Here is a 22,036-nt window from a genome sequence, read left to right on the forward strand (position 1 = left end):
GTCCTCTACACCACGTGGTAGAAAAGGCGTATTTGTAAATGTGCTTTTTTTTTCTTTTTCTTCTTACATCTTAGGGTTATAACTTTTATTTCCAGAATTTCTGATTCAGCCGCCCCCTCCAGACCAATTCCTCCCCTTCCTTAACCCCACCTTCCGAAAAAAAAAGCCAGTTGATTGTGTATGTGTTGTTGTTTTTTTACCTGTCTAAAACAGGGCGACTCGGGAGGCCCCCTGTTCTGCCTTCAGAGAGGAGCAAACGGAGAGAAGCACTACGCCCAGTTCGGCCTCGTGTCGTGGGGGCAAGGATGCGGCAACCCGGGGGAGCCAGGCTTCTACACCTTTCTGCCTCACTATGTCTCCTGGCTACATCACACGGCCCTGCCCTTTCTTGGTCAGTGGCTGCGTAGTTTTTTCGTGTTGTTTTTCTTTCTTTCTTACTATGGTTTCTTGATAAAAACGAGTATTGTCGTTGGCAGGGGAGGGGGGGTGTGGGTTTCGGAGGTTGGTATTCTGCATAATAACTTATGCTGAATCAGAACGGGCACCATTAAACTCAGTTGAAGCAGCTCAGCAGGATCTCCTCTGGTGTGTGGCTTCTTGACACGCTTTACATTGCAGTCTGCCTACGCTGAGTGTGCGAGGGGACCATCCCTGGGTTAGATCTCTCTCTCTCTCTCTCTCTGTGTGTGTGTGTGTGTGTGTGTGTGTGTGTGTTTAAGGGGTTGGAGGTGGGGGGTCTGTGACACGAGGCACAAGGGCAATGCGACTGTAACAGCGTTGAAGATGGGGAAGGGAAAAGAAATGTTCTTGGTGATGTATGGTGCATGCATTCTTTATCAACAGCTTTTCTGACGACGTTCACGTGCAGATAGTCACATTCACTCAGAGACGTCGGACTCGCTTTGTCGGAACTTCAATCCTTTGCACTATTATCTGCTGTACAGCTGTAGATCACAGTTTCACCAGCTTCAAAGGGATAGTCAGTGCAGGTAAGAAAACAGTCAGAGCAAGTGAGTATGCGTGAGAGAGAGAGAGAGAGAGAGAGAGAGAGAGAGAGACTCTGTGTGTGTGTGTGTGTGTGTGTGTGTGTGTGTGTGTGTGTGACATTTTTGACATTAGATATTGACATTACCATATGAATGAATAAAACTGCAATCAAAAGGGTGTTGAAAAAAAAGACAGTTTTATTTAGAAAATAAAACCGGGAAATATACATGTACACATGTTGCCATCGCAAACAATTCGTGACAACGTTCTCTTTGTATGTGTGTGTGTGTGTGTGTGTGTGTGTGTGTGTGTGTGTGTTTGTGTGTGTGTGTGTGTGTGTGTGTGTGTGTGTGTGTGTGTGTTCGCGCCGCTCGCTTGCGCGGGTGTGTTTATGTGTGTGTGTGAATGTGCTTGTGCGTGTGTGTGCGCACGTTATTGGATAAACACGAATTGATGTGCACAGTGAATATTTCATCGATATCTTCATGCACATTAAATCACACTGAAAGCACAATTTTGAGAATATAATTTTCCAAAACTATGCAGACATATACGACAGTAGCAAATCCATGTGTCTGTATACATACGTCCCACGTAAAATCTGGTTTATTTGACGTAATATTTGAAAAAAACAACAACAACAACAACAAAAACTCATACAGTGTATGAGGCAAAACAAAATTCAAGGAGACATGATCACTCCTACGTCAAATCATTAACTGCATCATTCATGCTACAGTGTCAAGTGTCTACCTCCAGAGACACCCGTGACATACTCAGCATTTGTATAGGGTAGGCATTTTCTCCTAATACATTTGTATTGCTACATTTTCTAATAAAATACTGTTTTTACTAAATCATTAACTTTATGAATTCAACAGAATGAGGAATACTCACGTAACTGAAATCGTACATCATATCATAACTATCATATCTTTTATTACAAAAAAAAAATTCACACTATCTCACAATGAGATGAGCGCTGACACATAAATCAAAGCCAGCGATGACGTTCTTCGTCACGGCCATTTCCTCAGGGGCATACAGAAAGCGGTCCAGTGCGCGTTGGACGCTTTGGAAAGCCGTCACTGTGCTGAGCCGGAGGTGTTCAGCACCATCGTCTATTCTGACAGCATGGGCCTCACCAAGCAGCAAAAACGTCACTGCGAAGGTTAGTCCCTGAGCACCCCGAAACCCCACCCCACCACATATCACCACCCCCCACCACACACCACCCCACCCCACCACACACCACCCCCCATCCCACCACACACCACCCCAGACCCCCACCCCCACCCCACCCCACACCACCCCATCCCACCACACACCACACCACCCCATCCCACCACCCCACCCCACCACATGCCACCCCCCCACGCCCCCCACCCCCCCCCCATCCCAACACATACCACCCAAGCCCACCACCCCTATCCCAACATATACCACCCAAGCCCACCACACACCATCCCACCACACACCATCCCAACACATACCACCCAAGCCCACCACACACCACCCCACCACACACCACCACACACCATCCCAACACATACCACCCAAGCCCACCACACACCACCCCACCACACACCACCACACACCATCCCAACACATACCACCCAAGCCCACCACACACCACCGCAGCCCACCATTTTCGTATAGAACTGAAGTTTCTGTAATTTACTTTTGTTCGATTGAAATTAAGCAAAGTTTTCAAAGTCGAGATTGTTTAAAACGTGTTCTTGGATTTTTTCAAATATTAAATTTGCTTTTCATGTGTTCATCAGCTGGCGAAATGGGATTAGTTTTGCGGGAGTGTGAAGTGCAGTTACTATTTTTCTGTGTGCTCATCAATTGTATGATTGATTTTGCTGATCAAAGATAATGCAGTCCCAAGAGAAAGAATTCTGAACAAAGTCCTGGCCTGTAAACTGTGTCTTATCACGGTGAGGTGGCAGCCTTTAACGGACAAATCTACCAGCCAACAACAGTCAAGGTGTTCAACAGGAACTGAAAATTACAATTGTCTGTTATCTCCTGCAGAACAGAGAAACTACCAACCCGGTGCCATCTGTCAAAACCTGACCGCAGTCTCCTCGGCTCTGAAAGTATGCACCAACAGCACAGACTGTGTGTAAGTGGAATTCTCCAAATTCAACATGAATAATGATTTTGGTGATGATGTTGGTGATGATGATGATGATGATGCTGATGATGATGACGGCAATGATTTTGGTGATTACAAAGAAAAAAAAGTGGCTCGGTTGTGGTAATGGTATTGATGCTGGTGAAAAAGGTGATGACGCCCCCACCCCCATTCCTACCTTACTCCTGTCGTAGTTTAAAAAAAATTGTTTACGTATCAGCTATGTTTGATTTTTTTTTATCAGTTCTGGGGAAGATTTTCTCTTCTACAGCACAGATAACCCCAGTTCATTGATGTGCAATGAAGGTATGGGGGCATTGGGAGAGAGGAGGTAGGAGGGAGGCGGGGGCAGGAATTTGTGTTCTGTAAGGGATTCGAATAAAAGTCATCATAGTTTGCTAGACGTAAAAAGCAAGGTATTTGTGAGTCTGTCGGTGAGCGTATCAATCCATCTGTAATCAGTCAGTCAAGCTATGTATCCATCTGTAATCAGTCAGTCAAGCTATGTATCCATCTGTAATCAGTCAGTCAATCGACCAGACTAACAGTCGCTGTGAACCCATCAGTCCATCTGTAATCAGTTTGGCCAGCCTATTAGTCCATCTGTAATCAGTTGGCCAGCCTATCAGTCCATCTGTAATCAGTTGGCCAGCCTATCAGTCCATCTGTAATCAGTTGGCCAGCATATCAGTCCATCTGTAATCAGTTGACCAGCATATCAGTCTATCTGTGATCGGTTTGTTCAGCGTATCAGTCCATTTGTAATCAGTCAACCAGTAGGTCAAATTATCAATCCACCGGTAACCAGTTGGCCAACTTTTAAATTAGTCAGTCAGTCAGCCAACCTGTGACCAGTTGACCAACCTTTCAGTTCCTCTGTAATTGGCCAGTCATCCGGCCAACCTGTAACCAACTGGCCAGCCTTTCAGTTCCTCTGCAAGTAGTTAGTCAGCCGGGGCCAACCTGTAACCAGCTGGCCTGCCTTTCAATTGCTCTGTAATCGATCAGTCAGTCAGCCAACCTGCGAACCTCTATGTTGGGTCAGATCAATGGCGGAAGCGACGTTGTGTGTGCATTCCATTCTGGACCCCCACTGGAAGCAGTGCACACGGCGAGACCTGCAGGACTTCATCTCCACCCATTTTCACCATTCTGTCACCATATGTGAAGGTACTTACACACACACACTTACAAACACACGCGTGAGTGCACGCACAGCACACGGCACATCACAACGCAAGCCACCTGAATGCATTATTTTACCATCTGTGACTGTTTACGATTTGGAACATTGCAGTGTGCAGGGGAATAAATAAAAAGAAACACACTCGACGTGTTCAAAAACATGTTCATCGGTCACGGAGAGAAATGTACACAACGTATTGGGACTGGATTTCTTTCATTATTGACAGAATTGTTGACAAACAACTTGGAAAATAAACAAGAAAAAACTACTTTATTGGGAAGAAAGACATGAATAATTTATTATTATGTAGAACGCTGTTCGAGGATTCTCCTTACCTATATCATAAAATGTATCCGCGAGTGCAGATAAGAACTCGAATTTACATGCAAGCCATAGTTAATGCACAAATTTTAACATCTGAATGACCAGTTTAAAGAAAGCACTTTAGATTCAGACTCTTGCCTCACACAACAACTAGTTCAGTGTATTAGCTTACAACTGCACACTCTTTTTTTTAATGTGCAAATGACACCATGTTTGAAAAAGCGCCTAGAGTTCGGTCACTGACCGTAGATAGATATTAAAGGTATCAGTAATAAAAGTAGAAAGTGAACAATTTTAAGAACGGCGCATTAACATTTACCAACAACAGTTAGAGACGCGTAGCATAAGCTTATAGTGGACAGTTATTTGTGTCTTTGTGTGCCCAGCCAGTATTTGTTTCGCGTTGCGTAGATAATACTTTACGCACAACGGCGGACGGGAGACAGTTCTTGTACGTGGGTGGTGACTGGCACGTTCTGTGCGGCGACCACTGGGGTCAGCACGAGGTCAAGGTCGCCTGCACTCAGCAAGGATACCGGACTGGGAAGCCTTCTTTCATGTAAGGGATGAGTGCGGTCAACGCAAACCCTGTGAAAAAATGTATGATTTTTGTATTTTTCCGTGTCTGTGTTTGCACTTTAAAGTGATGTCTGTTAATATCGCATGACTTTAGACGGGTGGGGTGGGGGTGGGGGGCGTATAGAGATACGCCAGCTATTATTTGGTAAGAAATAAGCAAAGCATACCTGAATAAAAACGATTTTCAGAAAGAGGAGAGAGAGAGAGAGGGATGTGAATGTGCTGTTTTTTTGTTAGAAAGCATGCCAGTAATCACTGAAAAAAACCTAACTAGACAAAGGCGGTTAAGATGATTACCTCGCAGGATTATGAAGTTAACATTGGTAAAAGACTAAAGACTACAGCATCTATAGTTCATGTGAACCTTCAGGGAAAACGAATTCCAAAAAAGACTTAAAACTGCCACAGTAAGAAACAAAAAGTGAAAATATTCTTTTACCGTCCACAACGTAACAGATTTGCTAAATCTGCCTCTGTGTGTGTCTGTTTGTCGGTTTTTGTCTGTTAGTCTCTGTATCTGTCCCTCTGTTTCTCTTTCTGTCGATCTACTTCTCTCTCTCTCTCTCCGTGTCTCTGTCTCTCTTTCTCTCTGTATCAATATGTCTGTCTGCCTGTCTGTCTCTGTCATAAATGTTCAGTCTTCACCTCCATATTCTTTCTAACAATGCATGTGTGTTGTTTACAGTTTCTGTATTTGATGGAATTTCAAACACAGAACAAAGGATGATTCATCACATCTTAATATCGCAACGATTCACGAATGTTAGTTTCCTATCTTTAAAACAACAACAACAACAATAACAAAACAAACAAACACACAAAAAACCAAAAACAAACGTTGACATCCCATGGCACCGGGATACAAAATTGTCCGTAAAACTATATGCTCAGTTTTCTGGAGAAAAAAGGGAAAGAAAAAAGAGGAAAAAAATAAAGAGCAAAATATCAGCGTAAAACATCACAGAAAAGGAGTATGAAGCTATATCTAACGCTCAGACAAAGAAATGGGAACTGGAGAATATTAACGTCTCAAACTGTTGCAGCAGAGTCTGCAAATGTGATGCTGACGTTCTGTAGCCATCGCACAGAAGACTCACAACAGCGGCAAATCACGAACGTCGCAAACGCGTTTTGTTTCAAAGAAAGAAAGGAGGGAAACTTAATGTCTCGGATTGTCGCGTCACAACATGAAACTGTGAAGACTTGCGTTTTATGTAGGGAAACCTAATCGTCTCGGGATATTGCAGTACAGTATGTGAAATTATTGGCTCCATCTTCCAGACACAAAACGAAGGAAAATGTCTACATGGCGGAACGAAGCAGCCTCTCCGCTGGATTGCAGCGGTTCGTCCAGGCCTCTGGTTGGATGAACGTCACTTGCACTGGAAACGAGCGTTTCTTGGCGGAGTGCGATCTGATCCCCCTGACGACTTGTTCCTCGTCCTATCTTGCTGCCTCCATCTGCTACAACACAAGTAAGAACAAATTTGGTCAGTGGGTCTGGAACAGTAGCATTTCAGTAGTTAAACTGTGGTCTGATTTGAATGTGACCAGAAAAAGAAGAAGCCATCATAGTGCTTAAACTGCAATATTTGAAGGCAAACTACTATATGCTCATCATCGCGAAATATGACAAGAAGCCAATAATATGTTAATTTTATAATATTTTCCGACCCATTCTCGCACACATTCTCTCTCTCTCTTGCTCGCTCGCTTGCTCGCTTTGCATGCATGAATGTGTGTCTGTCTGTGCGTGCGTGCGCACGTGTGTGAAAAGAGGGGTCCTCACTCTTGCTCCTCGGTAACATTGCGCGTTTAATTCAGTCACTACTGGGTGAACACTTGTCTTTATTTCACCCTGTGTCTGAACAAACAAATCCGTAAGTGAATGTACATTAATCAATAGAGTGTTAGTCTGTTTTGGTTAACGAGGATGATAGTTGACAATAATGATGATGATTACGCATTTTTGTCCATCTTTTTTTTTTCAGCTTATAAGTTCACCTTGTACGCCCCTCAAGCAGACACAGGCTACGGCTACATCAAACTGGCCCGTGACCAAGGTGAAGGCTACGTGTGTGTCCCTGACCTCTCTGACCCCGCGGCCCACCAGCTGTGTCGTGCAGCGGGCTATGTGGGAGGCATGACCTACCCTCGGGCATTGGCCCCACCTCCTTCCCTCCCTTCCAGCACCGTGTGGGAAACGGAAATGCGATGTGACGCAGGCGCAGTGGACGTCAATGGTTGCGCGCATGGACAGTGGACACAGCTGCCGCGAGGTTCCAGTTCCTGTGCTCTGGCCAAGGTCTACTGCTTTTCCTCGAAAGGTGTTGTTGGAAAACCAGTGCTTTTGGTTCTTCTTCCTGTGACTCCTTTTGTTTGTTTCCCCCTGTCCGTTAGTCTTTTGCTCAGTCATCGTTGGTCAGGTCAGGTCATTAGATCTGCTACTGGTAACCTGTAATCCAGTACAACCTGTTCAGGGTCGGGTTGCCGGCGACTAAACCGGCACTCCCACTGATCCCTTCCGGGACTGGTGAGGCGGGTGGCTAGACACCCTTATGGAGATCCATAAAAGGGCGTCGGCTCAGGAGAGCCACCGACGGCCATCTAGCTCCACTGTGCTGTGTGCATGCCACACGCAGTTGGCCCCCGGGGTGTGTCTACCCATGCATGCGAAGTCTGGATCCGGCAGAATCTGCGGAAGAAACCTATCGGTTCAACGGAGAGGGAGGCGGTTACAGCAACGCACTGTGGAGTGCAGAGAGCAAGATGAGACACCGAAAGGATATTTTGGTCATCCACTGCATCCGTGCTCATCCTCCAGTCGTCTCGACTTAGTCTTGCCACTGGAAATTGGTGGACCCGGACGAGAGAGTGAGGTCGACGTTGCGTAACTCCTCTTCACTTTAAACAAACTCATCGCGCAAGTCATCAGTCATCCAAAAGGATCTTTCATCCTTCATTTCATCACCCTCAAGTCCTGTGGCGACAGGCGAGCGACGAAACGACAGGTGTGGGTACACTGGCAGTCGCAGCCGCAGACCTGCACGCAGGCGGCTCAGGCCATGGGGTCGTTCTTCGTCGACAGGAGCAGCGATGGAGCTCGGCAGCCGTCTGAGCGTCTGAGCAGCCCTCTTTAGGAATGCACTGCTCACCTCCCTGGCATGAGGAAGGGGCTAGAAAAGGTGCCCTAAAAATTGCCTGCTCCATATCACCCTGGCCAGCATACCGCGGCTGGCGGGGACCCTACATCAGCGGTCGAAACAAAAAGAAAGAAAAGAAAAAAACAAGGATCGTTCCTCTCACCATTGGTGCTTGGAACATAAGGACTCTCCTGGATAGAGATAATGCGGACAGACCCCAAAGGAGAACGGCACTAGTTGCATCCGAACTCGCCAGATACAACATTGACATCACAGCCTTGAGTGAGACTCGGCTTGCAGGCGAAGGTGAGCTCTGTGAACGGGGATCTGGTTACACCTTCTTCTGGAGTGGACGAGGAAGCGAAGAGCGACGTGAGGCTGGCGTTGGTTTTGCAGTAAAAACAGCACTTGTCAGCAAGCTAGCTGGAATCCCAAAGGGAGTCAACGATAGGCTTATGACCATGAAACTCCCACTGGCATCTGGCCAGAAGCACCTCACCATTGTCAGTGCCTACGCCCCAACCATGACCAACCCGGATGAAGTGAAGGCGAAGTTCTACGAGGACCTTCACTCTGTCATTGCTGCTATCCCTAAAGCAGACAAGCTCATCATTCTTGGGGACTTCAATGCTAGAGTTGGCTCTGACTACATCTCCTGGGATGGAGTGATTGGAAAGCACGGTGTGGGCCACTGCAACCCAAATGGATTGCTTTTGCTTCAGACTTGTGCAGAGCACGAACTGCTGATAACCAACACAGTTTTCTGCCTCCCTACCCGTAACAGGACGTCATGGATGCACCCACGCTCAAAGCATTGGCATCTCATCGATTACGTCATCGTCAGGAAAAGGGATAGGCAAGATGTACGTGTAACAAAGACCATGTGCGGCGCCGAGTGTTGGACAGACCATCGCCTTGTAGTCTCGAAGCTGAATATTCGAATCCAGCCCAAGAGACGCCCCCAAGGCCAGAAGGCTCCAAAACGGCTCAACATCGCTAAACTGAATAACATCACCATCAAACAGTCCTTTGTGGAGCTGCTGGAAGATCGTCTGGAATCCGCCTCTCTGGACAACCAGAATGTGGAGTCTGACTGGAGGACCCTGCGTGAGCTGATCTATAGTACAGCTTCAGAGACCCTGGGACCCATGACCAGAAAACACAAAGACTGGTTTGATGAAAACTGTGATGAAATCAAGCAGCTTCTGGATGAGAAATGCCGTCTGCATCAAGCCTACCTGAGCAACCCAAAGTCCACATCAAAAAAGGATGCGTATGATGCCATCCGCAGGACTGTTCAGCAAAAGTTACGCCAGATACAGGATAAGTGGCTGAGTGACAAAGCTGATGAGATCCAGGGATATGCTGACAGGCACGATATGAAGAGGTTCTATGGTGCCTTAAAAGAAGTCTACGGCCCCACATCCTCAGGATCATCCCCCCTCCTCAGTGCAGATGGGAATACCTTGATCACCGAGAAGGAGAAAATTCTCGAACGCTGGGCTGAGCACTTCAGCAGTGTCTTAAATCGCCCTTCCTCCATAAATGATGAAGCCATAGACCGTCTCCCACAAGTCCCCATCAACGAAGCACTGGACGATCCGCCAACACTTCTTGAGACCCAGAAAGCAATCCGTCTGCTATCCAGTGGCAAAGCACCTGGCTCAGACTCCATACCAGCAGAGGTCTACAAGGATGGAGGCACTGTGCTGACTGAGAAGCTCCATCAGCTGTACTCACTCATGTGGAAAGAAGAGACGATCCCCCAGGATTTCAAAGATGCATCTATCATTCACTTGTACAAGCGAAAGGGGAACCGGCAAGCCTGTGATAACCATCGGGGCATTTCCTTGCTCTCCATCACAGGCAAGATACTTGCCAGGATCCTACTAAACCGCCTCACAGCACACCTTGACCAAGGTCATTTGCCTGAGAGCCAATGTGGATTCCGGAAAGAGCGCGGAACCACCGACATGGTGTTTGCTGCAAGGCAGCTGCAAGAGAAATGTCAGGAGCAAAATGCTGATCTGTTCTCCACCTATGTCGACCTCACTAAGGCCTTCGACACTGTGAGTAGAGAGGGACTGTGGAAGATCATGGCCAAGTACGTATGCCCTCGGAAATTTATTTCCTTGGTCAGCCAATTCCATGAAGGCATGCAGGCTCGAGTCCAGGACAGTGGCGAAACATCTGCTCCTTTTGCTGTCACAAATGGTGTCAAGCAAGGCTGCGTCCTGGCTCCAACGCTGTTCAGCCTCATGTTCTCTGCAATGCTTACTGATGCCTTCAGAGATGGCGATGTTGGAATCGGCCTAAAGTACCGAACAGATGGCAAGTTGTTTAACCTCAGAAGGCTTCAAGCAAAAACGAAGGTCATGACAGACATCATCAGAGACTTTTTGTTTGCTGATGATTGTGCCCTCAACGCTGGATCTGAAGCTGACATGCAACTCAGCGTCGACAAGTTTGCCACTGCCAGCAGGAACTTCGGCCTTACCATCAGCACGAGGAAAACTGAAGTTCTCCATCAGCCAGCCCCAGGGAAACCCTACGTTGAGCCCAACATCACAGTCAACGGTCAGAGACTCAGTGCGGTGGAGCGGTTCACATACCTTGGCAGCACACTGTCACGAAATGCGACCATCGATGATGAAGTGAACGTCAGGATTGCAAGAGCAAGCGCAACTTTTGGCAGACTGAGTGCAAATGTCTGGAACAGAAGAGGCATTAGTCTTGAGACCAAGCTAAAGGTCTACAGAGCAGTAGTTCTCCCCACACTACTGTATGCCTGCGAAACTTGGACAGTGTACCAACGACATGCCAAGAAGCTGAACCACTTCCACACAACATGCCTCAGGAAGCTACTGAACATCAAGTGGCAAGACAGGACCCCAGACACAGAGGTGCTCGCAAAAGCCACCCTTCCCAGCATCTTCACCATCCTGATGCAGTCCCAGCTTCGCTGGGCTGGACACGTGGCGCGCATGCCAGACCATCGGCTGCCCAAAAGGCTCTTCTATGGCGAGCTGCAACAAGGGAAGAGATCACACGGAGGTCAGAAGAAGCGCTTCAGAGATACTCTGAAAGTCTCTCTTAAAGCGTTTGATATCAACCCTGACTCCTGGGAGGAATCTGCAGTGGACCGTGACAAATGGCGCGCTGCTGTGCACAAAGGCGCCAAGTTGTGCGAGGCCAACAGGACTGCTGCAGCTGTTCAGAAGAGGCAGGCCAGAAAGTCACGGGCAAACAAGTTCCCTGACAATGATATGCCTGTCTTTGTCTGCCCCAACTGTCAGCGAACATTTCGTGCGCAGATTGGACTATTCAGCCATCTGCGCATTCACAGATAGATTCATGAGCATCCTCCCCCCCACCCCACCACCACCTTCCCCCCATCCCCCAGTTGGATGACAACGATGGTCATCATCGATCTCGATGGACACACCACCATCGTTGATTATCATGTAACAGAAATTTATTGCTGTTAATGTTGTGTGTGTGTGTGTGTGTGTGTGTGTGTGTGTGTGTGTGTGTGTGTGTTTGACTTGATTTGATCTGTTGCCTATAATGTGTGTCTGTCTCAAGTCCATCTCAAGTCTCGAGTCCATTATAGATGTGAGTGCGCGCTTGTGTTGATATATGTCATGTTTATGATCATGCACACGAGTGTATGCACTCTTGCGTGAATAGAATATGCCTGCTGTACACCAATTTTTTTTTCATGAACATAGGCACGCATATGTACATATGGGCATGTATACGTGCGCACGTCCACACACACACACACACACACAGACACACACACACACACAGCGACGCGCTTAAGTGCACAAGTTTATGTACAACTCGACAAACTCCATCCCAATGTTTTTTCACAGCACGGTTGCACAACGGCCTCCTGAACAGCACGGGGATAGTGCAGGTGTACCAACAAGCCCCCAACGGACATGACGTCACGCTGAATACCGTGTGTCGTCACGGCTTTAATGACGTGGCAGCACGCATCTTGTGCCGTCAGTTGGGATTTTCAGGGGTCAGTCACTCTCTGGCCTTTAATCCCTTCTACAGGCCCAACACGGGCTACGTCAGCGTTGAGTGCTTCGGGGATGCGAGCAGACTGGAGAACTGTGTGGTGCGACCTACTGTCTGTCTTCATCCGGCCGTAGTCAAGTGTGCCTCGAGCGCCCAGAATGGTACAGTTTGTATGAGTACATTGCTGGTTTCTGTTTTGTTTTGGTTCTATTGTTGTGATGTTTCATTTGACTTTCTAGTAGAAAGCTTATGGGGTTTATGTGATGTTTTAAACGATTAGAGGTTTGGTAAACGATCAGATGTTTGCTTGTTTTTTTTTTTGTTTTGTTTTTTTTTGTTTTGCTTTAGTTTTGTGGTTGTAATGTTTTCTTGAATATACCTACTGCACCAGAAAGCCTATGATTGTTCTGTAGTATTTTAAGCTCCAAGAATGGTGAAGTTTGGAATGGGTTTTGTTATATGGTTTGTCTTTTTGTTTTTTTTTAGTTTTATGGTTATGTTTTGTTTGATCCTGTACTAGAAACATATTATTATTACATGATATTTTAAGCGCTCAAAATGGTTAAGTCTGAAAAAGGCCGTGCATACTGGTTTCTGTTTTGTTATAGTTTTATACATTAGTTTTTTATGGTGGTTATTGTTTGTTTTGTTTTTGTTTTATGGTTGCTATGGTTAGCACTCTGCACTAGAAAGCCTTTCATTGTTTTGTAATATTTTCTGTCTTGTTTCCATGTTCTTCCTGTCTTCTGCTCATTTTTGTATTCAAGTCCAGTGAACGATATGTTGTATTGAGGATTCATTTAGGCTCTGGTTTACTGTTACAAATGATGTCGTAGTACAGATGTGTTCCTTTTATTTTTAACAATGTAATGTTTGCAGTATATATTTCTTTCTCAGGTCAGGTCAGGTCTCTACCTGCCACAGGTACCATGTAACCCTGTGCTACCTGTCACATGCGGGCAGATGGAGCTCGACAGCCCGGGAAGGCAGTCCATCTAAGACAAGGAAAAGTCTGAAGTAAAACCCATGAAGTGCTAAGGAATGCAGGACAGTCTCGACATGCATTGACCCTGGGTCCATGGCCATGTCCCGACTTTCAGTAGCCGCGCCCTCGTGCCTCCGAGGAAGGTTTTTGAGCCAGAGGCTAGGATAAGGACAGTCTGATATAAAACCTACGACCTGAGGACCTCACTGTCACCGTCCCAGCTTGCTAGGCTATGGCAGATGAACCACGGGTGTAAAGGGTGGGGCCAGTACTGCGCACACTGCACTCCACCTAAAAATTCCATTGCGCAGGCTTGAAGGACACGTCCACGTCCGCGCCACCAACTACTCCAAGCCCTGTAGCGATGGGAAAGGGGCGAAAACGGCAGGTGGAAGATGTCACTGGAAGCCGCAGTTCCAATCCTGCATGCAGGCGGTTCAGGATATTGGTCGCCTGACTGTTGACCCGGAGGTGACAGCATCACTCGGCAGCACCCTGAACGACCAAGCAGCCTTTTCTAGGGACAGCACTGCTTGCTCCACACGGAGAGGGGCCTAGAAAAGGTGGTCCAAACAAATGCTCATCTCCATACCCCCCAGTTGGCTAGCCGCGGTCAACGGGCATCTCCAAACGCGGTCGAACAACAATAGAGAAGAAAAGGCCGGCACCTGCCTCACAATTAGGTGCAAAAGGACTAAAGGTAGCATGCTGGAACATCCGAACCATGCGTGACTCTGCAGACAGCAACCACCCAGAAAGGCGTTCCGCTCTAGTCGCACACGAACTTCAGAGACTGAACATTGACATTGCTGCCGTCAGCGAAGTCCGCTTTGCAGGGAAAGGCAGCCTCCAGGAACACGGCGCTGGGTACACCCTCTACTGGTCAGGCAAGCCAGAGACCGAGAGACGCCTTTATGGCGTAGGCTTTATGGTCAGGAGCACCATTGCCTCCAAGCTTGAAAACCTGCCAACAGGACACTCAGACCGAATTATGTCCATGCGCCTCCCACTACGGAACAAACAGCATGCCACTCTGTTCAGCGTGTACGCTCCAACCCTCCAAGTGGACCCCACAGAAAAGGTCAAGTTTTACACTGATCTGCGCAACCTCGTTCAGAACACCCCTGCTGACGACAAGGTCATCATCCTTGGCGACTTCAATGCCAGAGTTGGCCAAGATTCAGAAGCCTGGAAAGGAGTCCTTGGCAAGCATGGCGTTGGTAATTGCAACGACAATGGGCGCCTTCTTCTCGAGTTCTGTGCAGAGCAGCAGTTTACCATCACCAACACCATTTTCCAGCAGAAGGACAGCCTGAAGACAACGTGGATGCATCCTCGGTCCAAACATTGGCACCTCATTGATTACATCCTGATGCGCCAGAGAGACGTACGAGACGTCCTACACACCCGAGTGATGCCCAGCGCGGAGTGTCATACTGACCACCGCCTCGTCCGCAGCAAGCTCAGGCTCCACTTCAAGCCCAAACCAAAGAAAGGAGGAGCTCCTAGGAAGAAATTCCAGGTCGGCAACTTTCAGTCAGCTGAAGTGAAAGCTGAATTCCAGGCGAAGCTTCAGGACAAACTTGAATACCCCAGTTGCCCCACAGACCCCTCTCCAGAAGCACTATGGGCACAGCTGAAATCAGCCATCCTGCAGTCCTCTGAAGAAGTCCTAGGGTTCTCGTCGAAAAAGAACAAGGACTGGTTTGACGAAAACAACCAGGAGATCCAAGAATTGCTGGCGAAGAAGAGATCAGCCCACCAGGCTCACCTTGCACAACCGTCTTGTCCGGTGAAGAAAGCAACCTTCCGGCTCATATGCAGCAACCTCCAGCGCAAGCTTCGTGAGATTCAAAATGGGTGGTGGACCAACCTGGCAGAGAGGGCTCAGCTTTGTGCAGACACTGGTGACTACCGGGGCTTATACGAAGCCTTGAAGGCGGTGTACGGTCCCTCATACCAGGTCCAGAGTCCTTTGCGCAGCGCAGACGGCCAGGCGCTCTTCACAGACAAGATGTCGATCCTGAACAGGTGGTCGGAACATTTCCAGGCCCTCTTCAGCGCCAACCAAACGGTTCAAGACTCGGCAATTCTCCGCATCCCACAACAGCCAGTGAAATTACAACTGGACGAGCTACCAACCCTAGAAGAGACTGTCAAGGCCATTGAACAGCTGAAATGTGGCAAGGCAGCAGGGGTTGACGGAATTCCGCCGGAGGCGTGGAAGAATGGAGGCCCAGCACTACACTCCAAACTCCACAACCTCTTTGTCTGCTGCTGGGAGCAAGGCAAACTACCACAGGACCTCCGTGACGCAGTCATCATCACCCTGTATAAAAACAAGGGAGAAAAGTCGGACTGCTCCAACTACAGGGGGATAACTCTGCTCTCCATCGCAGGCAAGATCCTCGCCAGAGTCCTCCTAAATCGGCTGGTGCCTACTATCGCCGAAGAACATCTCCCAGAGAGTCAGTGTGGCTTTAGAGCCAACAGAGGCACCACTGACATGGTCTTCGTTCTCAGACAGCTACAAGAAAAATGTCGGGAACAGAACAAAGGACTGTATGCGACATTCGTCGATCTCACGAAAGCTTTCGACACCGTGAGCAGAAAAGGTCTGTGGGAGATCATGAAACGTCTAGGATGCCCCCCAAAATTCCTCAGCATGGTCATCCAACTACATGAGGAACAGCGTGGACAGGTCAGACACAGCAATGACCTTTCGGAGCCCTTCCCAATTGGAAATGGAGTGAAACAAGGTTGTGTCCTCGCGCCGACCCTCTTCACGATCTTCTTCAGCATGATGCTCCAACAGGCCACTGAAGATCTTGGCGACGACGACGGTATCTTCATCAGATACCGCACTGATGGCAGCCTATTCAACCTGAGGCGGCTACAGGCCCACACCAAGACACTGGAGCAACTCATCAGAGAGCTTCTGTTTGCCGACGATGCTGCCCTCGTCGCCCATACAGAAGCGGCCCTGCAGCGTATAACGTCCTGCTTCGCAGAGGCTGCGCAGCTCTTCGGCCTAGAAGTCAGTCTGAAAAATACGGAAGTTCTCCACCAGCCTGCCCCACAGGAAGAATTCCACGCTCCTCACATCAACATCGGTGAGACAGAGCTGAAGTCGGTCCACCAGTTCAGCTACCTAGGCTGCACCATCTCGTCTGACGCCAAGATCAACAAGGAGATCGACAACAGACTTGCAAAGGCAAACAGCGCATTCGGCAGGCTGTACAAGAGAGTGTGGAACAACAAACACCTGAAGAAAGACACAAAGATCAGCGTGTACAGAGCTGTTGTACTGCCCACCCTGTTGTATGGCTCCGAAACCTGGGTCACCTACCGGCACCACATACGACTGCTTGATCGCTTCCACCAGCGCTGCCTTCGCACCATCCTCAGCATCCACTGGAGTGACTACATCACAAATGTCGAGGTCCTGCAGCAGGCAAAGACTATCAGCATCGAGGCAGTGCTGCTAAAGACCCAGCTACGTTGGGCAGGGCACGTGTCCAGGATGGAGGACCACCGCCTGCCCAAGATCGCGCTGTATGGCGAACTGTCCACTGGCCACCGTGACAAAGGAGCACCCAAGAAGAGATACAAAGACTCCTTGAAGAAAGCTCTCGGTGCCTGTCACATTGACCATCGCCAGTGGTCCGCAGTAGCCGCTGATCGAGAGACCTGGCGACGCACCATCCACCAAGCTGTCTCCTCCTTCGAAAACAACCGCAGGGCCAGCCTTGAGGACAAACGCAGAAGGAGGAAGAACCACGACGCTGCAGCCGCGAACCCAGACCAGACTTTCCCTTGCAACCGCTGCGGTCGACTCTGCTTTTCCCGCATTGGCCTTGTCAGCCATGAGCGTGCCTGCATCAGACGTGGACAACGCCCTTCCTAGATCTTCGTCAGCGAAGCCAGGCCATGATGATATTTCTTTCTCAGTTATGGTGTTAACATTTATAGGTATGTTACACTTTCGTATGAATTCTTTGACTGACATTTTTTTATGACTATTTGTTTGCACAGTCGTCAGTCATCTGCCACTTCTTTAAGCAGATGCACTGCAGCCAATATTTCCTAGATTTTATTTCTTTATCACCCCGACGGAGTGTCAGAACGTGTTGGGTAAAGTTCGCCTCCTTGAAAATTAAACTGTTCATGTTTCACCCCTTCAGAATCAGCCCTCAGTGTCCAGCTGTCTCCCACGAACAACGAAGTGCGGGTCTACGTTGACGGTCAGTGGGGCACCGTCTGCGCCGACCACTGGACTGACAATGAGGCAGCCGCCATCTGCCGACAGCTGGGTTATCACCATGGTTACCGACGCTTTTCTGACTTTGAGGCAAACCTCCGGAGATACTGGCCTCACGTGCTGCACAATCTGCGGTGTGCTGTCAACGCCAGCTCCCTGAAGCAGTGTTCGTACGACCGTGTTGCGTCTGATGTTTGTCAGCACAAGCGTGCCGCTGTCGTCCTGTGTTCCAACACCGCCAGTGAGTAATGGTCGATGGGATGGATGGTTGACTGTGAGGCGGGTTTGTTGGCGTGTTCTTTTTCTTTGGTTCTTTTGCCTGTTTGAGCTCTCCACACAACATGCTATTCTTGACTTTTCAGTATTCACAATTCTTGGCTACACTACACCATATGTCATTCTTGACTTTTCAAATTTCCGGTTTGTACACTTCACATATGTCAGTATTAATTTTTCGATTAACCAACTTGTGCATGCTTCACATAATGCCATTGGTGTCTTTGATTATTCCAACAACTTTTGTATACTCTTTGCACAACATATACTAACCTACCCAGAGTTTTCATCCACTTCAGCAGGCGTATGTCTTTAGGACTCGGCTGACGCTGGGATGTATTGTGAAAGAAAGCGTAGAGTGCAGCCTTGTCACGTGGTCACAAAAGTAAACTGGACATCCATAACAGGAGCAGATGAATCCACATCAGCAACACTATGTCCTCCTCCTTACCCTTCGTTTACAAAATGATTATATAAATTATGCCTCTGTTTTGTGGCCTGTCATGCTGATGTCATTTTTTGATATTTTTATCTCATCACTTCCTTAATTATAATTATGTGCAGAGATCGTATGCACGCATTTGTTGTTGACAGATTCATTCAGAACTTTACTGAGGTGGTGGCTGTTGCAGTTCGATGAAGTTGCTCACTGTCTCCGACAAAGCGATTACTGTAGTCATTACGGGGCATAGGAGGCACACACACACACACACACACACACACACACACACACACACACACACACACACACACACACACACGCGAAGTTTATTTCGTTCTTCAAGCTTTCGTCCTGTAAATGGGCTCAACACACACAATGACCAAAGTAAGTCGACTTAACACCCCCAGACGCACCTCCTCCCCTACACGCACACATAGACACCCCTCACATCAACCACCACATATATATATATATATATATATATATATATATATATATATATATATATATATAGGGGAAGAGAGAGAGAGAGAGAGAGAGATTACTGAATGAACACCACACACTGACTGAGCGACGTAACATCGACAGTTATGACTACTAGCTGTTTTCTCCAGGACTGTGGCAGAACAGGTGCATGTATGGCCGTGTATGAAACGCCGTGAAAATTAGGTCAACGACACGCACAAAAAAAACAACAACATCGTTCTCCGCTTTCCATTTTTCCAGAGCCTGCATACACTCTTGTCAACACGAACTACCCACGTTCGTCTGAGGGTGAGATACACGTGAACTACAACGGTACAACAGCACCGCTACTGGCACATGTCTCCAACACGACAGCGAGCATCCTGTGCCAAGCTGCCGGGTACGTCACCGGCGAGAAGAGCAACAGCTGGAGCGGTCAATCTACCAGCCAGTTCTGGTGGATCAGCGACCTGGGTAGCTGCTCTGATGTCCATCAGTGTCTGCCACAGCTGATCAACTGTTCAAGGAGCGGGTCCTCTTTCTCATGTTCTTCACCCCGGGCATATGTCTACTGTTACTCTTCTGCAGGTACGAAGGCATGACCGGACTAAAGGTGTGCTGTTGAAAGTACGAAAAAGAAGAAGTAAAACACCACGTTCTGAGTATTTAATTCTTCTTCAGGCATCCTGTAGTGACTTGTGGCAAGTGTGAGGGATTTCTTTCAAAGAGGTGTATGAAACTGCTGCCCTGTTTTGTCAATTTCCGCCTGATACCTTTCTCCTTACTTCCTACATTATTGCAACAGTGTGAAATTAAATAGCGCAAGGAATGGAAAAATTAACAAAATTTTGAAATTGATTTCTTGAAAAATCATCCAAAGAACATATCTATTCGGCTATGGGTTCCAGTGGGTCTGCACAATATCTCAGTTAATATTAATGTATTTAATGTTGCTTTAAACAGAAAGTTCTCGGTTGCGATAATGACTTGAACTGTACATGCTTTGATTATATATATATGTTGCATGATGATATACTGACCACTGAAGTGGTTAGCTTCTAACTCCATTCGGACTGCCGGGGCTGTATCTGCGGCAGACGAACCCGGGTATGACTGTGTATGGGGGACTCGGAAGAAGGAGCGTCGGAGAAAACCCATTGAAACGGTGCAGATGATAGAGCAGCACAACAACAACTACAACAGAAAAGTGATTAACTACGGATTCATGTCACTTGAAAAGTCGCGGCGCCATGTTTTGATTGACTTGCTGTTCCAGTCGATTCGTTTACCCTTTTTGACTCACTTAATTTTTTTTTATCCCATGTACCCACTGGAATAAACCTTGGCTGGTTTGACTTCGCTTCACTTGACATGTTGTTGTGTCGGTGGGAAAGGCACTTTACTCCGGTTTTCCTCACTCCATCCAGGTGTGAATGGGTACCTCAATCAGGCTGGGAAATGTTTTAAAAGGCGAATGGAGATGACTGGGCCCCGCCTTACAACGTTTAGCACACAGTGAATTTACTGCTCTGATGGCCTTAAAAGGCTGTGTGACCTTTAACCTTTGCCCTTAACCCACCGCCGCCGCCATTGATAATAAAAGTGACAGTAATCATGGTTATGATGCTGAGGGCGGTTCTGAGCGCCTTGACTGAACCAACAGACCAGATTTTGTGCACCTCGCGTTTTCACTCATTTTATTTAATCATTTATTTATTCACTTAGTTATGATACTCGATACTGAAAATGTACTGAGCACTGATGATAAGGATGATGTTACCTCGTTTCATGACAGTGTCACTTTCTTTTCTCCATGGCACCAGCGCGACTTAATACAGGTCCTCAAAAGACCACAGGAATAGTGCAGCTATACCGAAAAGGCCAGTGGTGGGAAGTGTGTCACGATGACATCACTCAGTCCGCCGCTGACGTCATCTGTCGTGACATCATGGGGTCGTCCACAGCCTCTGCCATTGTCCTGAGTGACGTTTATCGTCTTGGAACGTGAGGGTTTTTTTGTTTGTATTTGTTTGTTTGTTTGTTTGTTTTAATCGCTATTACCCCTTCACAAATTTTATTTATTTCGTCCAGCCTTTATCAATAAAGGGGAAAAAGAATGTTTCTGTTCAAGGACATTTATATAACTTTTTCCTTTATTATTATTATTATTATTTACTTTGGGTGTTTTTATTTCGTTGGTTTTGTTGTTGAGCCAATAAAAGAAAATAAAGAAGTTGTATGGCAATTTATCACACATACAAACTCTTCCTGTAAGCATAATTGCTTATCACACAAGTTGTTATTGCCCTTTCTGATTTGATAACAATGGACTGTACTTCACACACACACACACACACACACACACACACACACACACACACACACATTTTTGCTTGTGTCTCTGCCCCTTTGCCATTGTCTATCTGTCTCTGTCTCCCTCTCTCACTTTCTCTCTCTCACGCTCTCTCTCTCACATACACACACAAACGCTCGCGTACTCCGCTTATTGAATCCCATGGGAACTGTTCCCACAGTTACCAGACGGTCAAAGCCAGCCAGTACTGCGACACCGCAGACTCTGGCATAACGTCATCAGACTGTCTCGTGCTGGACCTGAACTCCACGTGCGAGTCTTTCAACAGTGACCCTGCTTCCGTCGTCTGCTATGACGGTACAAAACCGTCAGGTGAGTTTTGCCTTGTACCTTTTGGTTGTCTTAAAAAAAAAAAAAAAAAAAAAAAAAGAAAGAGAGAGAGAGAGAGAAAGTGGGGTCGGGGGGCAGGGGTGGGGTGGGAGGTGGATTCGTCCTCGCCGGGATACTGTGACTTGAATAGTGAGCAGTAACAAGACCTCCCTTGACCATTGATTTGATTGAACTCGTGACTCATCATGTCTTTCAGCCTGCCTGTGTGTGTGTCCTCTGCGTCTCTCTCAGTCTCTCTGTCTGTCTGTCTCTCTGTATCTGTGTCTGACTTTATATCTCTGTCTGTCTGATTGACTGTCTGCAGCTCTCTCTCTCTCTCTCCCTCTATCTATCTCCTGTTGATGTTGGTCAATATTATTAATACTCTCTCTCTCTGTCTCTCTCTCACTCTCTCTCTCTGTCTCTCTTCTCTCTCCCCTCCCCCATATAATAATGTCTCTGTTTCTCCATCTCAGTCTGTGTCTATCTCTGTCTCTCGTCGTCCGCATTCTCCTGTGAATAATCATGTG

General features: G+C 47.4%; 1 protein-coding gene across 4 annotated transcripts in view; it reads left to right on the plus strand.

The window, feature by feature from the left end:
- LOC143302025 (uncharacterized) overlaps positions 1-22,036 on the plus strand; it is a 75,911-nt gene that overhangs the window by 45,227 nt on the left and 8,648 nt on the right. For all 4 annotated transcript variants that reach the window (XM_076616515.1, XM_076616522.1, XM_076616534.1 and 1 more), the window contains exons 17-29: positions 214-391; positions 869-989; positions 2,025-2,158; positions 3,028-3,118; positions 4,176-4,300; positions 5,052-5,199; positions 6,501-6,694; positions 7,211-7,546; positions 12,241-12,555; positions 17,564-17,881; positions 19,085-19,411; positions 20,647-20,827; positions 21,358-21,509. In XM_076616515.1, coding sequence (XP_076472630.1) covers positions 214-391; positions 869-989; positions 2,025-2,158; positions 3,028-3,118; positions 4,176-4,300; positions 5,052-5,199; positions 6,501-6,694; positions 7,211-7,546; positions 12,241-12,555; positions 17,564-17,881; positions 19,085-19,411; positions 20,647-20,827; positions 21,358-21,509 — 2,620 coding nt within the window. The remainder of the gene's footprint in view (positions 1-213; positions 392-868; positions 990-2,024; positions 2,159-3,027; positions 3,119-4,175; positions 4,301-5,051; positions 5,200-6,500; positions 6,695-7,210; positions 7,547-12,240; positions 12,556-17,563; positions 17,882-19,084; positions 19,412-20,646; positions 20,828-21,357; positions 21,510-22,036) is intronic.

Source organism: Babylonia areolata, chromosome 2, assembly GCF_041734735.1.
Source record: "Babylonia areolata isolate BAREFJ2019XMU chromosome 2, ASM4173473v1, whole genome shotgun sequence".
In the NCBI taxonomy this organism is placed as follows: domain Eukaryota; kingdom Metazoa; phylum Mollusca; class Gastropoda; order Neogastropoda; family Buccinidae; genus Babylonia; species Babylonia areolata.